General features: G+C 43.9%; 1 protein-coding gene across 2 annotated transcripts in view; it reads right to left on the bottom strand.

Annotated features, from left to right (window-relative positions):
- LOC122884254 (PH and SEC7 domain-containing protein 1-like) overlaps positions 1–25,998 on the bottom strand; it is a 55,341-nt gene that overhangs the window by 25,415 nt on the left and 3,928 nt on the right. For both annotated transcript variants that reach the window (XM_044213917.1, XM_044213919.1), the window contains exons 5-8: positions 3,255–3,452; positions 3,080–3,160; positions 2,570–2,682; positions 1,531–1,589 (exon numbers count right to left, since the gene is read on the bottom strand). In XM_044213917.1, coding sequence (XP_044069852.1) covers positions 1,531–1,589; positions 2,570–2,682; positions 3,080–3,160; positions 3,255–3,452 — 451 coding nt within the window. The remainder of the gene's footprint in view (positions 1–1,530; positions 1,590–2,569; positions 2,683–3,079; positions 3,161–3,254; positions 3,453–25,998) is intronic.

Below are 25,998 nucleotides of genomic sequence, written 5' to 3' on the forward strand. Positions count from 1 at the left end.
TTTAGCTGATTATACTTCATACTTTAAGTAACTAATACTTTATACTTTAAGTAACTTTAATACTTTATACTTTAAGTAACTTTAGCTGATTATACTTCATACTTTAAGTAACTTTAATACTTCATACTTTAAGTAACTTTAGCTGATTATACTTCATACTTTAAGTAACTTTAATACTTCATACTTTAAGTACTTTAGCTGATTATACTTCATACTTTAAGTAACTAATACTTTATACTTTAAGTACATTTAGCTGATTATACTTCATACTTTAAGTAACTAATACTTTATACTTTAAGTAACTTTAGCTGATTATACTTCATACTTTAAGTAACTTTAATACTTTATACTTTAAGTAACTTTAGCTGATTATACTTCATACTTTAAGTAACTAATACTTTATACTTTAAGTAACTTTAGCTGATTATACTTCATACTTTAAGTAACTTTAATACTTTATACTTTAAGTAACTTTAATACTTTATACTTTAAGTAACTTTAGCTGATTATACTTCATACTTTAAGTAACTTTAATACTTCATACTTTAAGTACATTTAGCTGATTATACTTCATACTTTAAGTAACTAATACTTTATACTTTAAGTACATTTAGCTGATTATACTTCATACTTTAAGTAACTTTAATACTTTATACTTTAAGTACATTTAGCTGATTATACTTCATACTTTAGGTAACTTTAGCTGATTATACTTCATACTTTAAGTAACTTTAGCTGATTATACTTCATACTTTTGCTGCAGTGAGGTTTGACTGCAGGACTTTTACCTGTCAACCTTTAATTCAAACGGATGAATAAAATGAATCTAAATGTTCATCTCATCGTATGAAAGCTCAGCTGTCAGTCCTGCTCCCGCGCACAGAGGAAGTGCGCTCTGACTGTTGCCCGGAGTGATTGGACAGCTTGTTGCCACGGTAACGGCCGTCACTTCCTTAAACGGGTTCAGCAGAAGTGTCAACACTTCAGTGACTCCTTCACGCTGTGATGTAACTCGGATTAATTATCGTTAAGCAAGTACGAGTATCAAAACTGAGCTGATCTCCATGACAACTGAGCAAACTCCATCCGCTGAGGAAGACCATGATATGCGGTTGAAAGCTCCGGAAAAAAAGCTAGCAAGTGTTTAGACTATTAGAATTTTAAAACCGTGAGCAGAGAGAGACACCAGACTGCACAAACAGGCTCAGTCACGTTATGGACATAAAAAATATTGATCGTTCGTCAGCATCTTTAAAAACATTACTGTTATTGATTCAATTTGAATATTTCATACATTTTCAGACATGCTATTGGCAAAGCTGTCATTACATTTTGTACAGACGTTTATGTTCCCTGGTTATTTGCTGGATATGGGTATCACTTCTTATCAATACAAGTGCTTATTGATTGTGATAAGCAGCTGCTCGTGATTAGTCTGTAAGGTAACTTTGATAAAACACAAGCGGAGCTTCCTGTTCTCATTAAACACCAAAACACTCGGAAGAAAAAGGTTTCAAAGGTCTGACTCACGTTTCCATGAAGGTCTGTGTTCAGCAGCATGACGGCACAGGTCAGAGTGTGGACGCTGTCTGGGAGACAGACAGGTGGAGAGAGACAGGTGAGACACAGACAGGTGGAGAGACAGACAGACAGACAGACAGACGGAGAGACAGACAGACAGACAGACAGACAGACAGACAGACAGAGAGGCAGACAGGTACACAGACAGACAGACAGACAGACAGACAGACAGACAGGTACACACACAGACAGACAGAGAGACAGGCAGACAGACAGATACACAGACACACAGACAGACAGGCAGACAGACAGGTGCACAGACAGACAGGTACACACACAGAAAGACAGAGAGACAGGCAGACAGACAGATACACAGACAGAGAGACAGACAGGCAGACAGGTACACAGACAGGCAGACAGACAGACAGGTACACAGACAGAGAGACAGACAGGCAGACAGACAGATACACAGACACACAGACAGACAGGCAGACAGACAGGTGCACAGACAGACAGGTACACACACAGACAGGCAGACAGACAGATACACAGACAGAGAGACAGACAGGCAGACAGGTACACAGACAGGCAGACAGACAGGTACACAGACAGACAGACAGACAGACAGACAGACAGACAGACAGGCAGACAGGTACACAGACAGGCAGGCAGACAGACAGGTGCACAGACAGACAGGTACACACACAGACAGGCAGACAGACAGATACACAGACAGAGAGACAGACAGGCAGACAGGTACACAGACAGGCAGACAGACAGACAGGTACACAGACAGAGAGACAGACAGGCAGACAGACAGATACACAGACACACAGACAGACAGGCAGACAGACAGGTGCACAGACAGACAGGTACACACACAGACAGGCAGACAGACAGGTACACAGACAGACAGACAGACAGACAGGCAGACAGGTACACAGACAGGCAGACAGACAGACAGACAGGTACACAGACAGACAGACAGACAGACAGGCAGACAGGTACACAGACAGAGAGACAGACAGACAGACAGGCAGACAGGTACCTTCGGTAGCCACACTCTCGGGGTTACTCTGTCTGTATCTCCTGGAGAACTGAGCGAGGACTCTCTCTCTCTCCTGAGTTTCTCCCATCAGAGCAAACTGCATCAGAAACGTCCTGAAGACACAAAACACCGAACTGTCAGGAAGCTCCGTGATCGGATGTCACTGAAATGCACCCTGGGAGTCGCAGTTTTCAGTTCTTGCGTCCACAGGTTTCTCGTACCTTTGACGTTTCTCTGATTGTAGAAACGAGTGACTTTTGGTCTGTAACTGCGTCGACCTGCACTCTGTGTCGACTGTCTCTGCATCAGGTCGATCTGAATATCAGACCTTTAAAGGGCACTTTAACTCACGTTCGCTGTTTTTACTTATTAGGCTCTGCAGCCTAAACCAATCTGCCGCCACTGCTGCTGTAAGTTTGGATCCAGTTTAAACCAACGGTGCGTTTTGTGTTCTCGTCTGGCGAGTTTAATGTAAAGTTTGATGTTGATCGGAAGGAGAAGAGAACTGACCTGAGCGCCTGATCGATGGTCAGACCGGTGAAGTTAAAGTTGCTGAGATATTCCTCTGCCACCATCTGACTGAACTCATTACTGCAGACAGAGACACAGCGGAGTGAATATAACCAATCGTTGTTATTGAACAGGACGTGCTGAATGTGGAACGAGGACACAGACACACACTGACTTCTTGCCGAGGTGTCGAGCCACGTCGGACTTCCTGAATCCGTCCAGGTTGTAGAGGCGTTTGGCGAGACGTTTGGCCGCCTGCAGGTCGGCCTTCGTGCCGTTCGCCAGCGCGTCGTCGCTGCCGCCGAGCGCCAGCCGCTCCGCCACGTCGGCCTGCGGGTACAACAGCTCGGGCGGGCGGTTCACCGGACGCTCCCTGGCAACACAACACAAACAAACACACACAAACATTATTTCAGGGCTTTCAGGTCCGTTTTTTGTTCTGCTGAGAGACAACAAGATTTCTGGTTCCTGTTCTCAGAGTTCCCCCTTTAAACTTAAACCTGTCAGTAGAAATGAACACAGTCACAGTACTTATTGTAGTTCTTCATCATATTTTATTCGATGCTTCATCAACAGTGTTTTATTAAAGAGAACATCATGTCACAGTTTACAGGTACATGTGTCTCACATGCCGGGCGGAGGAGGAGCCCTCGGCTACAGACTCGTGTTATTATTATGCTTTTTATCAGAATTTGAGGGTTTTTCCATGGACTCTGGTTGGTCTGCTTTAGCCGCGCTGACACGTGTTTCCGCTGCGGTCCTGCTTGGTATCAGAGCCGACCGCGGCCGACCCGTGATGGCCTCTGAGTTCAGCGCTCAGTGCTGCTGTAGCTTCTACGTCGGTCTCTGTGGTTTGGAGTGTAGTTTCAGTCCTGCGTTCCTGTTTCTACTTTCACATCTCAGATATGTTTACTGGTCGCTCTCAGCCGCCGCCCTCCGCCGACTGCTGCTTCACTCTGCAGAACGATGTTTGTGTAGTTTGTTCTCACATGCATCTGCTGGAGGAGGGAGGTTTCTCTGAGCTCACCTTGAATCTGAGGTTAACACCTGGACGTACAAAAAATGATTTGTTTGGAGCCAATCAGGGTCCAGTGTGCAACTTACACAAGCGTGATGTGGAAACTTGAAGCCTCCGGGTCACAAACACTGAGACGCTTTGAGTGACGTTGGACACGTCTGGTGACCAGCTGTTAAACTAATGAAATAAACGATACTGAGAAGAAGTACGTGTTTTATATTTTATCCTTTTTAACGAGGTGATTGAACTTTCTTTCTCTTCCTTTCCTGCTGTTGCTGCTTCACATTAAAGCTTTCTACTAGTGAGACGGCGGGATGCTTTTATTGTGGAGAAGTTACAGGAAATGCAGTGTGTTTGTCGTCACGTTAGCGGAGCTTCATTAAGGCTGCTATTCTTCAATAAGAAACAGGTCCAATCAACGACATATGGACACATTCTGCTGTTTAAATGATCACAGGGAGGACGTTCAGTGACCAGCACACCTCCAACACCTCATCAGGTAAACTACCTGCCTGTTAGGTGACAGTCTCATTCTCAGGCTCATAACTGCAGTGATGGTTGAAGTTACTGACAGCGACGGGAGAACAGCTGAGAGCCGTTTCCGATGATGTAAGCAGGATAACTGCAGATAAAGACAGTAAGGAGGACACAGCCGCCACCTGTGGGTCTGAGGATAATGGCCGCCATGATATTACAGGCCTTCCTGACCCCGAAGTGCGTCCAGGTCTTGACAACACTTTTAAACATTTAAACCTGCCTCATTTTAAAACCAAACAAAACCCTTCTCCTAACTTTAAACAACGCAGGAGGAGAAATAACATGCCCCTTTGTGGAAACGCTGCCTGAACACAAGCTTTCTCTAACGGGGGATTAATCCAAACAGACCGTCGGTCTCTAACACAGACACCACCGAGAACAATCACCACGGACTTTACACGAAGGGGTTTACAGCGGGGAGGGGATCCCGGAAATAAAACCTTCGAACGGGACTATGCCACGAGTATCTTTCAGAAACAGAAGGAATACAACAACGGCGCTCAAAGAGAAGGGACTCGGATTCCAGACAGCCTTCACCAAGATCCAGACTCACTGGGACACGAGGACCAGCACCGACAGAAGAATGAAATCGTCGATTCTTTTAGGTACTAAAAGCCTTCCAAAATAAACCTCCATCAAGGATGTCCTGACCCCGATCTTTAATACTGAGTATCTGACGCTTCGACTCACCGACATGTCGATTACCTTTCTGACACACAGAAATAACAGCTGTAGATACTAAATCTGACTCAGACTGGTCCAAACACTCAAGGTCCTGATTCAAAACTATCAAGTTCATACGCTTAATTATTGATCTGCTGCGAATGAAAGTCTCCTGAAACTGACGTGAGATCAGTTAGAGAGAGAGAAACTTCAACTCTCGGATCAGCACCATCACCAGAAACAAAGGGGAGGTCAGAGGTCAAACGGCTACGCAGAATAAATGGAGTAAATACGGAGAAGTGCCGTGTGTTCATGTCAGAGGCAGATGAGTTTAAACACAATATTAAAGTGTATTATTTTGGACCAAACTGACATCCGTTCTGACTTCAAGTCTTGCCTCATCGTTTTCTGCAGTGTTGGCAGTAATCCACCGACTGGTGTCCGTTTCTATGGTTACAGTGCAAACAGGAACTAAACACACTGGTAGCTAAACACAGCATGACTATGACTATGACTACATGATGCGGAGAAAACATTTATACAAAATTATCCAACTTCTGGATAAAAACACGGGGCTCAGGTATCGCTCTAACCCTAACCCCATCCTGTTCCCATCACCCAAAGCATGATGGGAACCCTGCAGGTAAAAACTCAACACATCTTCATCCCAAGTGGAAATAAGAAGAAGAAAAAAACAATAGGAAATCAATGGAAATTAGCTTCGTTTTCGCTAAAAACAAGCTCATGGGATGGTCCAGACTCTCAACAATGAAATTCATGTTGATCGTTCATGCTCCCCTCAGGATGAACTGTAATAACTCTGCTGATCCTCTGACTTTCCCTCTAGCGCCACCATCAGGTCAACATGTTAACGTGTCCAAAGCTTTGGTTTCTGACCGAATACCTGCAGAGCTGATGGCGTTCCCATCAGCCTCGGCTGCACTCTGTGTTGTAAGGCTAACTAGGTAATGTTAGCATGCTAACACGCTAAAGATGGCGAACACAGTAAACATTATACCTGCTAAACATCAGCATGTTGTCAACGTCACCGTGATCATGTTAGCATTTAGCTCAAAGTACAGCTTCACAGAGCTGCTAGCATGGCTGCAGACTCTGAGTCTCACATGCAGTAGCAGTGAACAGTGTGAAAATAAACTCTGATGGAGACGCTGTTTCTGAATGACCTCATATCTTTCACATTCACTGTTACTGATCAGCTAATACTGATATCTGTGACAAGCTCATACCGTTCCAGCCAGTTTCTCGGTTTAGGGGTTGAAGTTTTCCGTCCAACTTGTTATCTACTATCAGTGTCTACTGTTGAACGGGACCGTTACATTGGAACACCTGAACAACAGTCATTTTGTTAGCATCAAGATGCTAAGATCCCAGCTGTCTGTCCCACACTCACAGCCCTCCCCGACTCGTCGATAGATTTGATAAACCAGCTCCGCCTGTCCTCGATGCAAATGATCATATCCAGCCAAATTACATGTAAAGTACAGCAGCTCATCTTCAGTTTCACCATCGAAACTTTCTACTTCGTACTTTTCATTCATTCATTTCTGTGTAAACACACGTAACGTGATGTGGTTATATTTCCTTTAGCAGCCTCACAGACTGCAGCCTATTTATAACTGCAGTGTTTGCTGCTGCATCGACCAGCGTCCCCTCAGGGATCAATACAGTTTCATTTACTCTCACTTCAGCCGAGCCGAGGAGAAATATTTCTAATTTAACGCACCTCTCTGTCGTTGCTGAAATGAGTCCGTTCTCCATCAGCCGTTCTTCATCGCAGCCGCTCTTTAAACAAACCCGCTTTTCAAACAGTGAAAAAACTCAAACTCGACCATCAGGAGGAAATGAAGTCAGAGTTGTGAATGAGAGTCAGAAAGTGGGAAGTGGTTGAACCGCGGTGTGGTCTCCATCTACTTCCCTTCATGAACTCCAACTTCCCTTCAGTGGTTCAGGCTCGGCCAGGTGTTTCAGGTAAACATCATTTACAAATAAGTGATGGAAGACGCGTTAATGTTTTATTTTAACAGGAGTTCTTAAAGGGGAATATACACATAAAAAGGTCCGTTTATAGTTTATACAGTTGTATAACGTCTTCTGTGTCCCTGGAGGAGAAAATAACCCTGATGATGTCACAGTGATGTCAACAGGGTTATTGATTAACAATTACTTTCATTATCGATTCTGACTTCTGGGCGCCGAGCAGCAGGCAGCCTGTCGCAGCTGCTCTCGCTGCTAGTTCTTGCTTTTGGACTTCAGTGACTCTCGAGTACTTTATGTGAGCTGGTTTCATTTCTCTTGTATAGTTTCTATTTTTATTTCTATTCTTGTTTTTATTTTATATACTTCTAATTATTCATTTTTTACTTTTATTTATTCATCTGTACTTATTTCTGTCTGAATTTCCCCTCTGGGAACCAATAAAGGATTATCTAATGATCAATCGTTTGGTCTATAAAATGTCAGAAAAGACAGAAAAATGTCCATCAGAAAAAGGTGTCCATCAGAGTTTCAGCCAAAGAAACCAACAAATAATCACAGAAGCTGGAACCAGACAGTTTTACTCAATAATTAATTGTTGCAGCTTTAAACTCAGCTACAAATGTCTCACATACAGCCATGAAGGTGTAACATCCAGCTGTGAAAGACACTAGACAGTATATGGGAAATGTAATCATAGTTAACCTCTGCTGCTCATGCCAGGATCAGACTACAGAAGATTTAAATCTTTTGAGATGGTCAATGTGTCACATAAATCATAAGTCATAAATTCTTGTTGTGACTTGACCAAGAGACACGACAAACTACAAGTTGGCCACCAATCACCGATCAGAGCTTGCCATCTGCCACTTCCTGTGTGCCGTACAGAGGTGATGAGTATCAGGGAGCAACTTCACACTTTTTTTAAACAGATGAAACAAACAAGATATAACGTGTTGATCAGGGATCTTTAGAGGAGCTGGTTCCCCCTGTTTCCAGTCTTTATGCTAAGCTAAGCTAACCAGCTGTAGCTTCATATATTTAGCGTACAGACATTTGAGTGGTGTCAACCTGAACATCTAACTCTCAGCAAGAAAGAGAAGGACAGGATTTCACTAAATGTTGAACTTTTGCATTTTAAGTTTTTCACACTGATCAAAGAAATATGTCGATTTAAGAGTTCATTTTGTAAGTCAATGTACAACTTCTTAATCCCGCCTACAACGGCGGACTTATGTGGATCGCTGAAACAATCGGAGATGTGGGCAACAATTCAGGCTAGTTCTTGATACTAAGGGCAATAATGTACTTTTAAAACAACAGTGCTGTTGCCCCCAGGGTGCGCCGTAGCATGTAAGTGACTGCCCACCACACACGATCACATCAGCGAATACCTCCTCTTTTTCCTGTTTCCCTGCCGCAGACAATCAGAAACGTGACGGACAGGATTTTGTACTTATTGACCGCCCAGCTCTGCAGCGCTCACAGGAGGCGACACAAGCCTGTTCCTGGTTAAAGGAAGGCAGAACAAACCCATTCAAACAGCCAAAACACACATATGAGCCAGAAAGCGAGTGGTACACCGGTGTCCGTAGTATTTCCTGGCGTGTAGACGAGAGAGAACAGAGTGAATGCGAGTCCGGATGTTTCTATCGGCGACTCCTTCCTCCACCAACACAAGCCATTCATCCAGGACAGAAATAACCTCTCCGCCAGCAGCCAGGGAACTTCACTCAACAGGACGCCAGGAAACTCTTGTTTTTTTATTTTCTTTACCCAGCAGCCACTGGGGGGCCGGCCCATCTCTGACTGCAGCTTCCACTCATTTAACAGCCGAGTTCAAGTTCAGAACAGCTCCAGATGATGGTCTGGACGGTGGAGGGGAGATTATCTTACCAAACAAAAAGTGTCTGCTGCTTCTTTATTCAATTTACAAAACTAAATAATACTGTTTCCCACTTTTAGCAAAAATATAGAGAAATACAGAAAAGTTCTCAGTACAGACTGATTGAAACATCCGCCGAAATGCTGCATTTGTGTACAAAAGTGTCGGGAAAATAATCAGAAGTTAATTTGTGACTAATGTTTTGAAGTTAAACCTCAACTGTCAGATTTCAGACCTTAAATCATCAAAAATGAATTGCAAAGAAGTTGGGAAACTATCTACTAGTTGGGTAATTATTGTATTTATATTGTGAACTGACAAATCATCGCCGAGAAGCCACAGACTCCCTCCTGACTGACCTCAATGCTTTGGCAGCCATTTTGACTTCATTCTTGGAGTGAGAAACTGAAAATGTAACATATATTTAAACAGGTAGTTTTTCTTGAGCAGATTTAGTGGCTGTCATATCAAAGTTTTTTCTGACAATAATGTTTGAACTGTTGCACCTCCTGCCACCCAGAACACACCAACTCAGTGCCTTACAGCACATAAAACTGCTGCAGCTTTCACGTCATATCAGAGTTATCATTACTGCCAGTCATTACCGTGTAATTACTGTAGTAATTACAACCAGGAAACTCCAAGCTTCAGTATATCTGACCCGGCACTTAAACAATTAAACATGGCCGCCTCTGCCAAAGTCCATCAGTTCAAATAATGAAACCTTAAATAAATGGATGTAGTGTTATATTGTCAATGCACAGCGTTTCGTACCTCACACAACCAACTCTGTGATCATGCAACACAGCAGTCTTTCCCGTCTCTACCATCCATCACATATGACATCACCATAACCACGTTATTGCCGGTTACTGGCAGCGAGTGCTAATGCCCGAAGCAGCAGTAGTTCAAACCCCCATATCTGCTTCCGCACAGAAAAATACTCCAAAATATCTCGTTCATTTTAACCAAAGAAACAAAAGGATGCAGAACAAAATAAACAGACCCTGACCATCCCCGTCTCTGAGCCGAGACTGGTTCGATCCACCAGCCGTCTCACCGGAGAGAGAGGCTTAAAACAATGACTCACTGACCGGCAGAGAGAGAAAACAGGAGGGAAGAACGCGTCTCAGAGATCAAAAGAGAAAGACGGGGAAGAGGAACAAATATAGAGAAAGACAGAAGAAAGAGTACGAGACTGACACACTGTTATTTTCCAGGGTGTGTCAGTCAGCTTTCATTCATCCAGTCTGAAACCACAACAACCAAACCCCCCCCTCCCTCCCTCCCATGAGCAGGACTCTTTAAAGAACAGAAAAGAAACGTCATTCTGTTTGTCCAGTTTTAAAGCATCCGTCTGGTGTTCTGTGTTTCTGTTACTGTCAACAAATCTCACGTTCAGACTCAAACCAGCAACATGTCGGTCCGTCTCAGTGCCGTCTGACTTCCTGACTGCGGCTCTCTGATGTGTTTTAATAGTTTGTGGACAACAGTGGAGCTCTATGGCTCAGAGGAGGAAGATCCCTCCGCTGTGATACTCACACAGCACCTGTTAGCAGACACGTTCACTGCTGGTTTGATTTCTGTACATGGGATTTAATGATAAGAAGAAAAATATAGAATATGACCAGATATAAACTTTCAGATGAAATTAAAGTGAAACAGTTGTTTAGTTTTCTGTTCTGTTCTTCTTGCACAATATTTTAGACATTGTAGGTTAAACTTTAAACACAAAATTGGTTTACTAGGCGACATCATTAGTTTGCTTACCCACACGTGCGATCTTAGACACTACCGATCAAATGTGATCCAATTTGAGGAAATAAAGTATCTCACTCGCCTGGTTCCAGACCTCTTAAATCAGCGGACACATCTCTGAGACTCCAGAGGTCTGATGTTGTGTCCATCGTTTACTTAGTTGAGGAAACAACTGACCAACCAGAGCTTTGCAGGCGGGATGAGGAACGGGGACGTCATCTTCCGACACAGCTCATTTTAGAGGTGGCGCAACTGAATATAAAAACAATTCCAAGACGAAGTGGGCACGAAGTTAGCTAACATCTGCACGGCCATTACACTGGCTGTTTGTGGTGAATAAAAGCAGACGGCACAAACTGTCCAGAAGTACAAATAAAGTGAAGCATGACTATCGTGGTGTTGAAACTGAATGCAACCAACGCATTTACATCCAGTGAGTCATTTCTCCTTCCTGTGACTCATACCAGTCCTCCAAACTAAACCACAAAATGCTTCTTTTGTCGTCACCTTCCAAAGCAACGCATTTAAACTTTTTCTGATCGGACTCCCCAATGGTTCAGGTTTGGTTTAGGCAACTAAAAGGTAAGGTTTGGACACCTTAAAATAACTACTTCTTATAATTTTAAACTCCTTCTTGATCTCAGAAACAGCTGCTGACTATCAATCTAACCTAAACGTCCATTTAGTAGCTGTTCTAGAGCTTTCAATCATTACTCGTGATCTTCATCAGCAGAGGCCCAGTTGTCATGGAAAAGTAGAGTTTCCACTTTTCTAAACACGTCATTAGCACATTAGCACTTCATTATTATCACACTTAATGGAGGTTAGAGAACCTTTGTTGTCCCTGTTAAAAGCAAACAAACGCTGACTGTTGGTGGGAACTGAGATGTGAACAGCAGTTTCTCGCTTTGTCGACCCGTCCATCCACCTGTTCATCCACCCGTCCATTCATCCACCCGTCCGTCCATCCACCCGTCCGTCCATCCACCTGTTCATCCACCCGTCCGTCCATCCACCTGTTCATCCACCCGTCCGTCCGCCCGTCCATCCACCCGTCCATCCACCCGTCCGTCCATCCACCTGTTCATCCACCCGTCCGTCCATCCACCTGTTCATCCACCCGTCCGTCCGCCCGTCCATCCACCCGTCCATTCATCCACCCGTCCGTCCATCCACCTGTTCATCCGCCTGTTCGTCCGCCTGTTCGTCCGCCCGTCCGTCCGCCCGTCCATTCATCCACCCGTCCGTCCATCCACCTGTCCGTCCGCCCGTCTACCTGTCCGTCCGTCCACCTGTTCATCCATCCATCCACCCGTCCGTCCGCCCATCCATCCACCTGTTCATCCGTCCACCCGTCCGTCCGCCTGTCCGTCCATCCGCCCGTCCGTCCACCTGTCCGTCCACCCGTCCGTTCGTCCACCCGTCCGTCCGTCCGTCCGTCCGCCCGTCCGTCCACCCATTCGTTCGTCCGCCCGTCCTTCCACAACAACAGTACTTCTGCCTTTGCTTCTGACAGACACAAGTCATAATTCACTCGTCCACTTGAGGTCTTTGTCAGTTAAATGTCAACATACAACATTTTTAAGCATTTGCACAAACTGATGCTGTCGTTCGTCTTGGGAGGCCAATAAACAATCAGAGGTGGAGTCACAGTGAGTATTTATTACTGCTGTTTGCTAGCAGCAAGACTGAACATGACTAATGTGAGTTCACTGTCAGCTCTACCACACAAACAGTTCTGATGATTCTTTAATGATCAAACGAAATACAAATCTCACACGACTGATACCTCAACACGACTCTGACGCTACTCTTTGATATCCAGAGTGTTCTGTAAGAAAGCAGAAGGTGGTAAACAGAGTTCAGCCCTCACATGTTCCACTCAGGCCTCACTGTTAAACAAGTGCTTGATCTATAATGGATGCTCAGTAGAAAACTTAAAACAGCAAACTTCCTCCAAACTGCAGAGGAGAGCCTCTGCCTGCAGGGACTTAAATTCAGCAGAAAGGTCTGGTCTCACTAAAAAACACAGGAAGGATCATTATGGATTCTGTTTGAAGTGATGCAGAGCGAAGCCTCCGAGCAGAGCCGCGTTACTGCTGAGTCAGGTCGCCGAGTTCAGGCAGTTTAACACTAAAACTGAACCAAACCCAGAAAGACATCAGGAGCTGCTCCACCAGGAGGATCCACAGGTCAACCTGAGGCTCACATGAGGTCGATAGTTCAATGGATGTTTATCCATTTTCCTCCCTGAACACATCGCTGCTTTGCTCCGGCTCTCCTCCTTAAATCTTCCCTTAATTTCAGTTGCCGACATACAGAAAGCTACAAGTGTAAAGTAACTGCACAGTTGAATGGAGCATCACTTGTGCATCATCAGAAGCCACGTTTAAACACGCTGAACCGCAGACATTTCTCTTGAGTTGCTTAACGCTTTGTACTTCCACGCCGAGGGACTGCGGTGGCTTGTGTTTCCTGGGATGCTGGTAGAGATTGTTGAGACTGAAGACAACATGAAGCAGGTTGGAGAAAGCTATCTTTAAACATCTAACTTATCCACTGCAAACCTTCTGCTCACCACCGTCACTGCTCTCGATCACAGTGAAAGAAAAACAGAAACGTCATTACTGACATGGGGCTTTAAGTGGACAAACAGATGTGTCGCAGGGTGCTGAGCGTCTTCTCTCAGTCAGTGTAGGACACTGAGTCTCTACCATCTGACCTCTCTGTGGAGCGGGGAGCTCATTTCCTCCTTGGGAATCTGAACCCAGTTAAACCACAGGAGAGAACAGTTTCTGGACAGACGTTTGGGTTTCAAAGGCCAATATCAAGGATTTTCAACTGAGGCTTTCGTGCTAAAACTAATCCAAATATTCCAACTATTCACCAGAGTTTACGCCAGAATCAGATTGTAATCAGAGCTGAACAGAATCATGGAACAAAAGGTAGATAGGAAAATGTTCCAGACTTAAAGTCAAGTTGGCTTAAAGCTGCACTGTTAAATATTTTTATATTAACACACCATCTCCGCAGCTCCACTGAGCTTTTTAGCCTCTTTTTGTGGTAGTTTAAGGTTTTTCATTTCCTGTTTTATTTTGTAGTATTCTCCTTCCCTTGTGTGCCTTGTGTTTTTACTTCCTGTCTTTGTTTTCCCTCCAGTTTTGATTGTTGGTCCTTCTTTGATTGTTCGTTGTCTCACCTCCCCTAGGGTATTTAGTCTGGGTCTCTTTCTTTGTTCAGTGTCGGATCATTGTTGTTATGTATGGTGTGATTCCTGCATTGAGTTTTGTTCCTGACCTGTGTGTGTGTGTGTCACCGTTTGGTGCACCTTTTGTGGTACCTGGTTCCTGTGCCCAGTTCCCCGGCATTCTTACCGTGAGTTTGTATTGGATTCTTAGTCTCACTTGGACCATGGCTGGATCCTGGATTTTTGGAATTTGCCTGCTCACTAGTGAACTGTTTGCCACCTTGGACTCACTCCCCTGCTTCCGCCACTGCCAGCCAGTAACCTATCTGCCTACCGGTCTGCCTGTACTTGCCTGTAAACCACATCGCCCCCCATTAAACACGAAAGCCATCTGGCTACTTCACCTCATACGGCTTCCTCGTCATCTGCCTTTGGGTCCACATACCACTACACAGCACAGCACATATGACACTTTTAGGTGCTAGTTTTGGTGTTGCAGCATATCCTGTCTGGTTCAGTCTCAGTGGTTCTGATGAAGCCGCTGAACTCGAGCTGCTCGGCAGCAAACAGCAGCCAGACGCAGTCAGAGTCCAGCTGCTGAACGTAGCGGAGCATCTAGCAACTAAAGAGCCAGATGTTTCCCTCAGCAGCTGCTGGAGACCAAACACAGAGCTGACAGAGAGAAGACCGGACTGACGTCCATCAGGAGACACAAACACGCCTCCTGATGAAGCGTTATGTCGCTGCTGGAGGTGGAAATAAGCAGCTGTTTGCTAACATGCTAGCATCAACTGCTTTATATGATGATAATATGTCAGATGTTGTGTTTACAGTTTGTCTTGCTGCCCCCAAGTGGACAAAAATAAATGTAATACTGCTGTAAGGTCTGTCCTTGTTGTCCTACTTGCTGGCCAGATTGCATGCTAATGCTAAAAAACATGCTAATGACATCAACAGCTCTCTCTCACTCTAATAAGTGACAAATTAGCTACGATTAACAGGAAATATCTCCGCTAGGACGCTGGTTATTCAACAGTTACTTATTTTGCTCCACGCAGCATCATTTAATACAATGGTCCTTATGAAACTGTCTCTCCCCCTACCTTTCCTTCCTCTCCATGTGCTGTAAATAAATCAACCTGACGTGTTTTTTATTGATAAAGCATCTTTGAGTCCGTAGATACAAAAACAAGCTACACATATATAGTATATATCTGCAGGTTCTTCTGCAGGTCTGAGTCACACATTTCACTGAGTTGCATCAGTAGAACAAAAAAAACATTTCTGTTGTTTGTTTCTAAAACTGCAAAACAGAGAATCCTGAAGTCTGAAATGACGACGAATCAGAGAGACAGACAGAAATGAGAAACATGCAGCAGAGTTCAGATGATTTTGAAATCTGAAAATCTGATAATTTCTTCTTCAGGGAAAAGAACAGCGTCAGACAAAACAGCTGGATAAAGAATCATTTGACCTCATCATGTATCACCAAGAACCAGGGATCATTTCTCATCCTCTGGACAAAGCCGCCACTTCTAGTGAGAACTGTGTCGTCACTGTGAAATCACAACAAAGATCCTCAGTGAACCAAAGTGAACTAAAGGGTGGTGTTAAGGTCATCCTGGCAAATCAGCAGTGGTGGAGGAAGTATTCAGATCCTTTTTACTGAAGTAAAAGTACTAATACCACACTGTAGAAATACTCATATTTCATAGTTTTCAAGGTGCAATGTTAAATCTTTTACCACGTCAGCCTGGCAGCCTCAGCTCAGGGCGTACAGATGAAAATTAGCTTTTAGCTCGATCTGTCAGTAATAACAGTGAATATGAGAATAAAGTGTTAAAAGTCCAGTGTGGAGGGTTTAGTGGCATCTAGCGTTGAAACTGCAGTTTGCAACCATTTGAATCCTGCTCGCCTCGCCCTCCCCTTCCAGGCCTGGAGGAGAAACTACGGTGGCCGCGAAACTCATGAAAAACACAAATGGCCCTCTCTAGAGCCGGTGTTTGGTTTGTCCGCTCTGGGCTCCTGTAGAAACATGGCGGCGCAACATGGCGGCCTCCGTGGAAGGGGACCCGCTCCCTCTGTAGATATAAAGGGCTGATTCTAAGGTAACGAAAACACAACAGCTCTCTTATTTTCAGGCGATTAAACACTAATGAAAACATACTTCTCGCCATATTCTGCAAACAGAGTTAAATCTTACACACAGAACCTTTAAAAGTTTTCACGCTGGCTGACAAACTGTAAACAGATAGAAATGTTGAAATGCCTTTATTTTATGCATTTTAAGGCAACTTACATGAATTCCACTATAGAATCAAAAGCTAAGACGACAGTTACTGCTAAGCTAGGCTAGTTACTGTTTAGCCAAACTAGTTTAACTGTCTTGTTTTCTTCATCATGAGATTTACCTTCTGCCCCGTTAGTTATGTGGGATAACAAACAAGAAGTACTAAGACATCTGTTCTTAAAATTTTTCAATTACAAAAAGAGCTCAGGAACAAAGTTAGCAGTTAGCATCTCCCCAGCTAGCTTTCAGTTGATATAGCTCTGTTGTTTTAGCCGTCTGTCAGTGGCAGAGCTGTGAATCTGTATTTTTACATGTTGTTTTCACTGAAAATACACATTTCTATGGCATAATAGTTTTTATATAGTAAAACAGATGTCAAAAAGTCCGATTCTGGTTTTAACTCAAGGTTGACTAAATATGTTTTTACTGCATTTTGGCTTCGTAGGGCAGCACTGTCCCTGATCAATAAACTGCAGCTAACAACCTCTACCACAGCGAGGGTACGGAAATGTCACTGCTGATTGGTTACAGCTAAATAAGCCCCCTCCCAAACATAAAGCAGCTAACATGAACACCATGTCACACTGAAGAACGAAGACCAGATAATGTGAACTGAGACAAGATGAATCAGACTGCATCACACCCATCATGTCAGACTGGGCCGGCTCTGACAGACACACTTAATCAGCCTGACCTCGCTGTTATCTTATAAATGGGTTTCAGCTAAATATGTTAGTTACAAGAAATGTCAGTGGAGAAACATCAAGCAGAGTCTCCATTTCAGAGCTCGTCCACCGGAGAGCGCTGACAGCTTTTACACTGTAAAATGTTGTGATCGTCACAGTCTGTTTGCAGCTTCTCAAATGTTTTACATCACAGTAAACACGTTGAAATAAAGTAAATACTGTATTTGGGTTCTGGACTGTCGGACAAAACGAGACATCTGACGTCAGCTTCTGTGACGGACATTTTTCAGTATTTTTGCCAATTCATAAATTAAACTAATGATCGATTTATAAAGGAAATAATCACAAGATTAACTGATAACAAACAGAACTCTTAGTTGCAACCCTAAAGGGATCCTGTTTGTTTGTTATGTGTTAAAAAAAAAAGAAGAATATTATCAGATCTACACTCTCAAATATCAGCTGGGTCAAACCCTGCAGACTCACCTGTATACGGCCGGGTACGGCGGGGCGTACAGGTACCTGTCCTCCAGAGCCCCGCCCCCCCAGCACAGCAGGTAGCTGGCCATGTCGGCGTGGCTCCGCCCACTCTCACACCCAGCCTGCGACGTCACCGGCCGGGAGCAGCCGCCAATCAACCAACATCCACATCGACACCTCTGAGCCGAGAGGAGGCGTTACCGGGAGCAACCGAGTGACATCATCCAAACGTTAATCTGATGACATCATAATAACACGACTCATCTGCTCCAGCGCTCCCTCAGTGTGTCTGCCGTTGCGTTTCCTCCGGCAGCAGCAGCGTCTCCTCCTCTGTAATCCGTCTGCTTTTAGTTCCTCCTCCTCCTCCTCCTTCGTCTGGTTCAGTTCTGCTCCTCGCTGCTCTGTCAGCTCCTTCCTCCTCCTTTCTCCTCCTCCTCCTCTCTGCTTCTTCCACACTTTAAAAATCTCAACGCCGGCTCTCAACAACAACTTCACAGCACAACTTTCTCTCGTCACAGTCGGATCTTCTCCTCCCTCCCCTCTCGTCCATCAGCTGGGTTATGTTCCTCCACTGGGAGGGGAGGAGGTATGTGTTTCCTCCCCTGTTTGACCCGGGACGCCCCTCCTCCTCCTCCTCCTCCTCCCTCTGTCCTCTCCTTCCCCTCTTCCTCTCTTTGTCTCCTCTTACCTTCCTTTCACTCCATCGACCTTCCTGGAAGTTTTTATCTGACCCTTTTCTAGCAGCTCAGTAAACCTCACTTCTGCTGCTACAAACATTCAGACACTTCACTTCACTTCACAGAGAAACTATTTCTGTGCAGAGGACGTCTTTTAACGCCACAATCAAACTCCACAGTCAGTTCGTTTTTGACTGAACTAGAACAAAAATGTAGCTCGTACGCTCCAAACCTTTCACTTCATTTCACCTCACACACACACTATTGTGACTTATTCGCTGTTTATTCATTAAATCATTACATTTCTCTTTTATTGGTCTGCACGTCCTGCTTTGTTTTTAATGTTTCTGTTGCTTCCCGTCTCTTTACGTGCATTTTCTGTTGCTTTTATTAAGCGCATTTTATTGCATCTTTGGGTATGAAATGTTTTTTATTACTATTATTAAAATAAAATGCAAATGTAGTTTGGATGTTTAGGTTTTGTCTTTTTGTTTATGTGCAGGGAAAAAGAGAATTCATTTTGGCTTTTTTCTGACCATCAAAGAAAGATTTGTAATTTTCTGAATAAATCCTAAACATATTTCACATTGAAATGTGTCTGTTTTATCATATTAATAATACTAAAGAAATACCTAACCTAAACTTAATGTAAAAATAACTGTGCATTATTTAAAATGTAATAGAAACTACACAAACTTTACTAAATAAAAGTCTTGTTACCATCTTTGCTCCTTTTCATGAGTTTATGACTGATCGCAGTAGTTGTAATAGTATTCAGACACTATGGGAACGTCCTCGCGCTTCAGTTCCTAAACCAGCAGCATCACCAGCCGGGAGTAAGCAGGTCAGAGGTCAGAGGTCACAGCACCCAGACAACAGATGGAAAAGCTCTACGCAGGGAGGAGGAGGAGGAGGAGGAGGAGGAGGCTTTACTGAAAATCTTTGAGAGTTTGTGTTCATGAGGGAGTGTCTCTAGTGTTCTGACAGGAGTGGGAGGTCTTTCTTTCCATCCCGTCTCTGAAACGCTGGCTGAATGAATCCATCTGGAATTTCCCTCTATAGGCTGATAAAAGTGTGTGTGTGTGTGTGTGTGTGTGTGCGTGTGCGTGTGTGTGTGTGTGTGTGTGTGTGTGTGTTGGGAGGAGTCTCATTACATTGAATGGGAAGAAGAAGAAGAAGAAGAAGAAGCTGTTGTTGTTGGGGTGTGATCCTGTTTTTCGTGTCCAAGTTTGAATCTCTCTGCTTTGCTTTCAGGAAACTTTCACTGCGGTTTGATTTGTCTTCAACAGGAAACAATACGGTTTGTGTCTGAATGTGAATTCTCTGCGTCCACACCCAGCGGCGGGAGTGGACCGAGGCCAAAGGAAAACAGTGAACTCCTCCAGACTGAGACGCAGAAACCTGCCAGCAGCAGTTTCGGTGTTTTCGTTTCATTCCTTGAATATCTGAACGTGTTCGTGTGCTGAGAGAGTTTCTGTTTAAAAACACACATGAAGAAGAAAACAGGAAAAAGTTTTCTTTGTCCCTGAAAAACAAGATGGAGCTTCTTGCCGTTCATCTAATTCCCTTTAATTTACACTCTAAGGGCTACAGCTAACCCTGCGCCAAAGCTAACCTTTAGCTACAGCTAAAGCAAATCCCAGGATAAAACAAGAGCTTTGCTAAGCCTGGGAAAACACTAACTCCTGCCTGAGCTTAACTATGGGTGGAAGCTATCCCTGAGATTAAGCTAATCATGAGCTAAACCCAGGGGGAAACCTATTCAGTGCTAGAGCCAGCGCTGGGCAAAAGCCCTGAATTAAAGCTAACCAAGGCTGAAGTTATAATCATTGAAAGTTTCATGAAATCAAACCTCATTTTTAATACAATTTATGGTCTGCATTTGTTCTGTAATAGCCATTTAAATGTATTTTCATTCAGTAATTCTCTCTAAATAGTAGTTTTTATTGAGTCCTGTCGCAAACCTAAAAAAACCTCTTATCTTACCAGATTTATCTTCAGACATATAACTCCTAGACCCGTCCTGCTCAACTGGCGGCCCGCGGGCCACGTCCGGCCCCGCAGCAGCCTCCGAGCGGCCCGGCGTGAGTACATGAATCTGATGTGCGACAAAATAAGTAATCTACATATACAGTGTGTGGAAGCAGCTAACGAGGGAGCCGTCTCGCTTCCTGCTCATCTCTGCTGAGAGCTGCACATGCTCAGTACCGATCGGGCGGGATGTTCACGGATGTGGCGCCGCCGCCGATCACATCTTTCACACATCAGCGTTTCCTCGCGTGAGCTCCGACCAGCTGAGCAGCTTCTCAACACATCTGGCTGTCAACGGTCACGAGCAGGAAGTGCTCTGCTGAAAATGTGTCTCCGTCAACCCCGAAACGCAAATCTGACGGTGAAAGCGTCAGTTTAACGCCGCCTGGACCGGCAAGAGTTTGTTCATTTTACCGCCGTCTCATCTCCGAACGCCTGCTGTTTTTTATTACATTAGGCTGCTGAAGATGTTCGGCCCGTCTACATTTCCTGGTTTAAAATCTGGCCCAGCTGAACGTGTAACTGAACAGCCCTGGTGTGGAGCCATGAAATCTGGCAGGGGCAGGTCAGTGGGGCATAGTAAGCCTCACATCTTGTTGAATTTACAACATGAAGACAACATGGAAGGAACTTGTAACTTTACACACAAAATGCCCACATATAGACCCCTTCTCGCACTAATTTTCATGGTCCAATGAGTCCACATCGCCATTGTGGCAACCTCGCCTCGTCATACTTGCCATATATCCGATTCTGTTTATGTTAGAGCCCCTGAAACTTGGTGTAAAATAAATCAAATACTGTATTTTTAGCTGGAAGTATGCAAACGTCCATGTGTATATACTTTGGGGGACGGCCTGGGACCCCAAAACCACACATTTTGCACTTTGTTCCATTTTCAAGGGCCAGTAATGAAAAGATATGACATCTGCTTGTGCTTTTCAATCACCTGGATCTGTTGCACACCGTCTGGTCTGTGCCCATACCAAATTTCATGGCTCTAGGAGTTGAATGTCTGAAAGTATTGAACCCTAAAAATGGCTTCCCAACATTTTGTTTTTTTAGAGGGTGAAAATGTCAACAATCCCAGTGTGCTAAATACTTTACATTTTATTTGGTGTCAGATAGCATATACATAAGGTTTGGATAAAATCTCAAATGTAAACAAACACCCTGATCTGATGTGACACGGACCGGTTACTGTTTGTAGTTTGATCTGGTTGATATCAGCCTCACGGTTTACTGTAACAAGACGTTTTTGCTGTCAATGGATCAGTTTGAACATTTTGAAGGATCACGACTTTACAGCTAAAAAACACTGTATGTCAAACTGTCGAGATTAAGACCACTTAATTATGAAATATGGATCTGGTAAATACAACAAAATTGGAGAAACCTCCATTTTGTTTGGTGAATGTTACTCTACAGGTGACGGGAAATGCAGTCCCCCGTCCCGTCAGCATCCTTTCCACCCAGTGAACCATCAGCTGTTTGTCTAAAAGGACTGAACATGCTTTCAAACCAGAAGATGTCTGATGTAGCGACTTCAGAAAACCTAATTTATCCTCGAAACACAGGCCGACAGACGTTTCCATACGTACGAATCTTCCACGGACACGATGCTAATACAAGACACGTCGCCACACCGTCCTCTCTCTGAACGTCTCCCTCTCTGTCCAGCTTTAAACAAAGGTTTCCTGAGGTGAACGGACATAACAAGATGCCGACTCTGTTAAATACAGACTTTACGGGCTCTGTAATAGCAGAGCAGCAGAGTTTAGCTGAACCAAACAGCAAATCACACAGCGGCTGAAGGCCCACACTTTGAAACGAACAAAGCGAAGCAGATCTAAAAGCAGAGCTGCCTGGTGTCCTGGTGCTGCTGCAGACCGGGACTCGCGCCATGCGGTATGGTTTGCTGGTTTGGTTCAAAGTAACCATGCGGAGCTGGAACACGAGGGGACGTGGAACCGAAACTGATCAGCAAACGTCACAGACCAGATCAAGAAGACCACAGAGAAACATGTCGTCCTGAGCCTGGGACCAGGAACCGATCACATTCAAGAGCTACTTAAAACTAAATCCACTTCTTTCAGTTAGTAAATCACGTGCGGTCACTTTATTTTACTTCTGAAACCCCCCGAGGGGAAGTGGAAAGGTTGTGGAATAGCTCAAGTCATCTGAAGAAAAAGAAACATATATATCAAATACATCCACATATTTAAAAAAATCGCCACACAAACAGGAGTGAGGCCGATCTTTAGTGTATTTACTGTCACGAAAGCTCGTAACCTTCCAGCTACAACAGGCCGGCGGCACACCGACGGAGTCCGCCGCAGCACCTTAACTGGTAGTGGATAACTGGTTCAAACGTCCAGCTCCTGCGCCTCCAGATCGAAGCCTAGGATCATCTATTGTCTCTAACACACCACAGCGTGTCTTCTTGAACGAGTCAAGGCCACCCCGTCTGTCAAAGGGTAACTTCTGAAAGGGCTGAGAACTATCCCCTGATCCTGGTCCCAGTCTGTAGTGCTCGTGTGTCTTTTTCCAGAGAAAATCCAGTAATTCTGTCCTCCAGACCCCCAACGAAACGCAACAAACGTCCAGGGACAGGATCCGGGACCTCCCGGACTGGGACCGGCACCTCCTTTGTCACCTTGAAAATCTGTACATTTTACATTTCGTGTAATATTTAATGTTATCTGTTCTGTCATTCTTTTATTTCCCATCGAAGTTACTCGTACAGCGGTTGTTTGACTGTTTTGGACGCATTTTAAAATCTGATTTTATTTAAAAAGAGAGAGAGAGCGAGAGCGAGAGGTGAGCTAACGTTGCTGCCATTTGTTTTAGGATACGCTCTGAAACAAAGAGGGAACTGGTAAAATGTCAAAAAGTGTCAAATCACATTTGTTGAAGTTCTCCAAACCAGCAGGTCAGTCGGGGCCCTGAGCAGGCCACGGCGGTTTCGGCGGATCAACAGGGATCCACAGCCTCCCCCTGCTGATTCTGAGAGATTACTGTGAACGTTCTGATTAAGAAATGGAAATAAATAATGCTTTGCTTGCGACCCGCCGGGACGGCACCCCTCTGGGTTCTGGGGCCTCCGGATTTACAGATTAAGCACCGCAAACGTCCCCTGCCGGACTTGGGCCACCAGGACGCCCCCCTTTATTGTACGTCTTCAATAAAAGGTTTTACCTCTTTAAAAAATTAATTTACATTAACTACATCTGCAAAAATCAAACCCATCAAAAGAAGAAATAAACGTGAAATTTGCCATTTTAAAAATCTAAATATGCAGTTATACCGCAACTAAGATCGGTGCCATCGTAGCTCACGGTTGTCATGGTAACGACTGTGTTAACACAGAAACTATCAACATCCGAGTGAGTCAGCGGTAGTGAAAGGGGGTCATGTGACCTGCAGCCTCTCTTCCTGTCAGTGTCAGAACCAGGTGCTGAACCGCAACACGGCTTCTCTCTTTGTCTATTTTAAACCCCCTCCGACATCTCACGCTCCAGGAAGTTAATCTGCCGTCGCCGTGGTTACCGCAGACTGGCCGGGCGCCAGGTTTGATTGGCTGCCTGACAGGAAGGTCCAGGTACGACAGCAGCACAGCAGAGACTGGAGTGAGACGGAGGATCAGACTGGAGTTCAAACACTCAGGAGTCAATAATCCGGTCTTTATTCTGCTTGTTGCATCTCACGTTTCTAACTGACGGTTTACCGCCTGGCCTTTATTAGAGAGACAGAACTTCATTCGTTTATTTCTGATATTTTTAGTAAAAAGCCTCCCCGTTTTAATTTGCAGTCGATACAAACTTCGTGCCGCCCTGATCGATTCAGTATAAAGTTTATTTCCAATTCATCAGTACAACAGCAGAGTCGAGTCAGTAACTGAGGAGAGAAACTAAGTACATTCACTCAAGTACTTTTCTCTTATTTCTGCCACTTTCTGCTCCCACTGCCACATCTCAGAGGGAGATATAGGACTTTTTACTGCACTACATGTTTCTGATAACTTTACTAGATTCAGATTATTAAAACTAAATATAATCCACTGATAAATGATGATGTAATATTACAGATTAAACTACCAGCAGAACATAAAGTCATTAAAACGAGCTCCAGCTTCAGCTGCTGCAGCTTTAAAGAGATGAACACATTAATGCATCAATAATTATAATCCAGTAATATTATATATATTATTCTGCATAACGAGCACTTTGACTTTTGCTGCTTTAAGTTTATTTTGATGCTGAGACTTTTGTACTTTTACTTGTAGCAGAGTATTTCTGTGTTGTTGCTACTTGAACTACAGATCCTTTTGTTCTGTTTTGCTGTTTTTGTTGGGGGGGGGGGTTTCTACAATCGCTGTTAAACTGCCGTCAATGAAACTCACAGAATCACTTCCTGTGTAAGTGTTTCACATTAAAAGCAGCACGAAGTGATACCGTGGAATTTCCGATAATAGCTGGTATAGTAACGTTCTTGCTGTGCGAATCTTAAAAGGTCGACAGTAAAGGATTATTGTTGTATTGTTTAATCCGTCAATTAACTTTTGTTTGAAATTTGGCTATAAAATGTCAAAAGCAATTATAATTGTTCTTCTTTTTTGTTTATAGTATTGTTAATGTATTATAATGTTTTCTGCAATGCTTCTATCAAACAACACACGTCTTTTACTAATCTCCAAATACAATTTGTGTAATCTGGATTCACTTGTTATGTTTATGTTGTATAAAAGAATATTCATATATTTAACATATCTGTGGATTAACACAAAGAAAAGCATGGAAATCAGAGCTTTAAGGCTCTAAACAGCAAATGTTTGTGGCTTTTATGTAAAAGTGACCAGAAATACGCAACGAAAGTGTGACTGATTCATTTTGAATTGACTGATGAGATTAACAGATGGATAGAGAGAAGTTTTGTGTTGTTTGAGTTTCACTTTTTAAGGCCTGGATGGGCCGACGCTCATAAAAAGTCTCTCCACAGAAACGACCAAATTCCAGTTAAAAATATCTGAAGAACATTTCTCAGCACAGTCAAGTCAGAAAACTCGAAGAATTCAATGAACAATGAAGAATTCTTCTCTCCTCATCAACTCTCATTTTCTCTGAATGAAACGTTGTGGTTTTCAGCAGGTTTAACTAACTGTTATCATAAAAATCCCTCTGCTTAAAAACGTGAAAAAGTGAATGAGCTTCAGTTTGTTCTCCTCTTTTAAACTCTCATAAAGACCAGAAACAGCTTAAATAAGTTCAGAAAAACAAGTTCGCTTTACCCACCTACACAGTGTGTGTGTGTGTGTGTGTGTGTGTGTGTGTGTGTGTGTGTGTGTGTGTGTGTGTGTTCAGCTCAGCTACACGTCAGACGCTCTATAATTAAACTCATGTGTTGTCTCACAGCCTGCTCCAGACAAATCCTCACACACATGCATGTAAACACACTCTCACACACACACACACACACACACGTTTGTACTTCAGTACTTGTGAGAACCCTCGTCGTTTTAACCGTGAGGACCAGACAAAATGTCCTCCCGTTCTAACTTTCCAAACACTTAAACACACCTTGCAGTAGTGAGGCCCAAACAAAGAGTCCTCACTTCCCTAAAATGTCCTCACAAAGATAGACACACACACACACAGAACCAAGGGAAACTGTAACCACGTCGTGGCTCTCCGGTGCCACCGTGTGGCTGATCTG

The sequence above is a fragment of the Siniperca chuatsi genome, linkage group LG11 (assembly GCF_020085105.1).
Source record: "Siniperca chuatsi isolate FFG_IHB_CAS linkage group LG11, ASM2008510v1, whole genome shotgun sequence".
Classification (NCBI taxonomy): Eukaryota; Metazoa; Chordata; class Actinopteri; order Centrarchiformes; family Sinipercidae; genus Siniperca; species Siniperca chuatsi.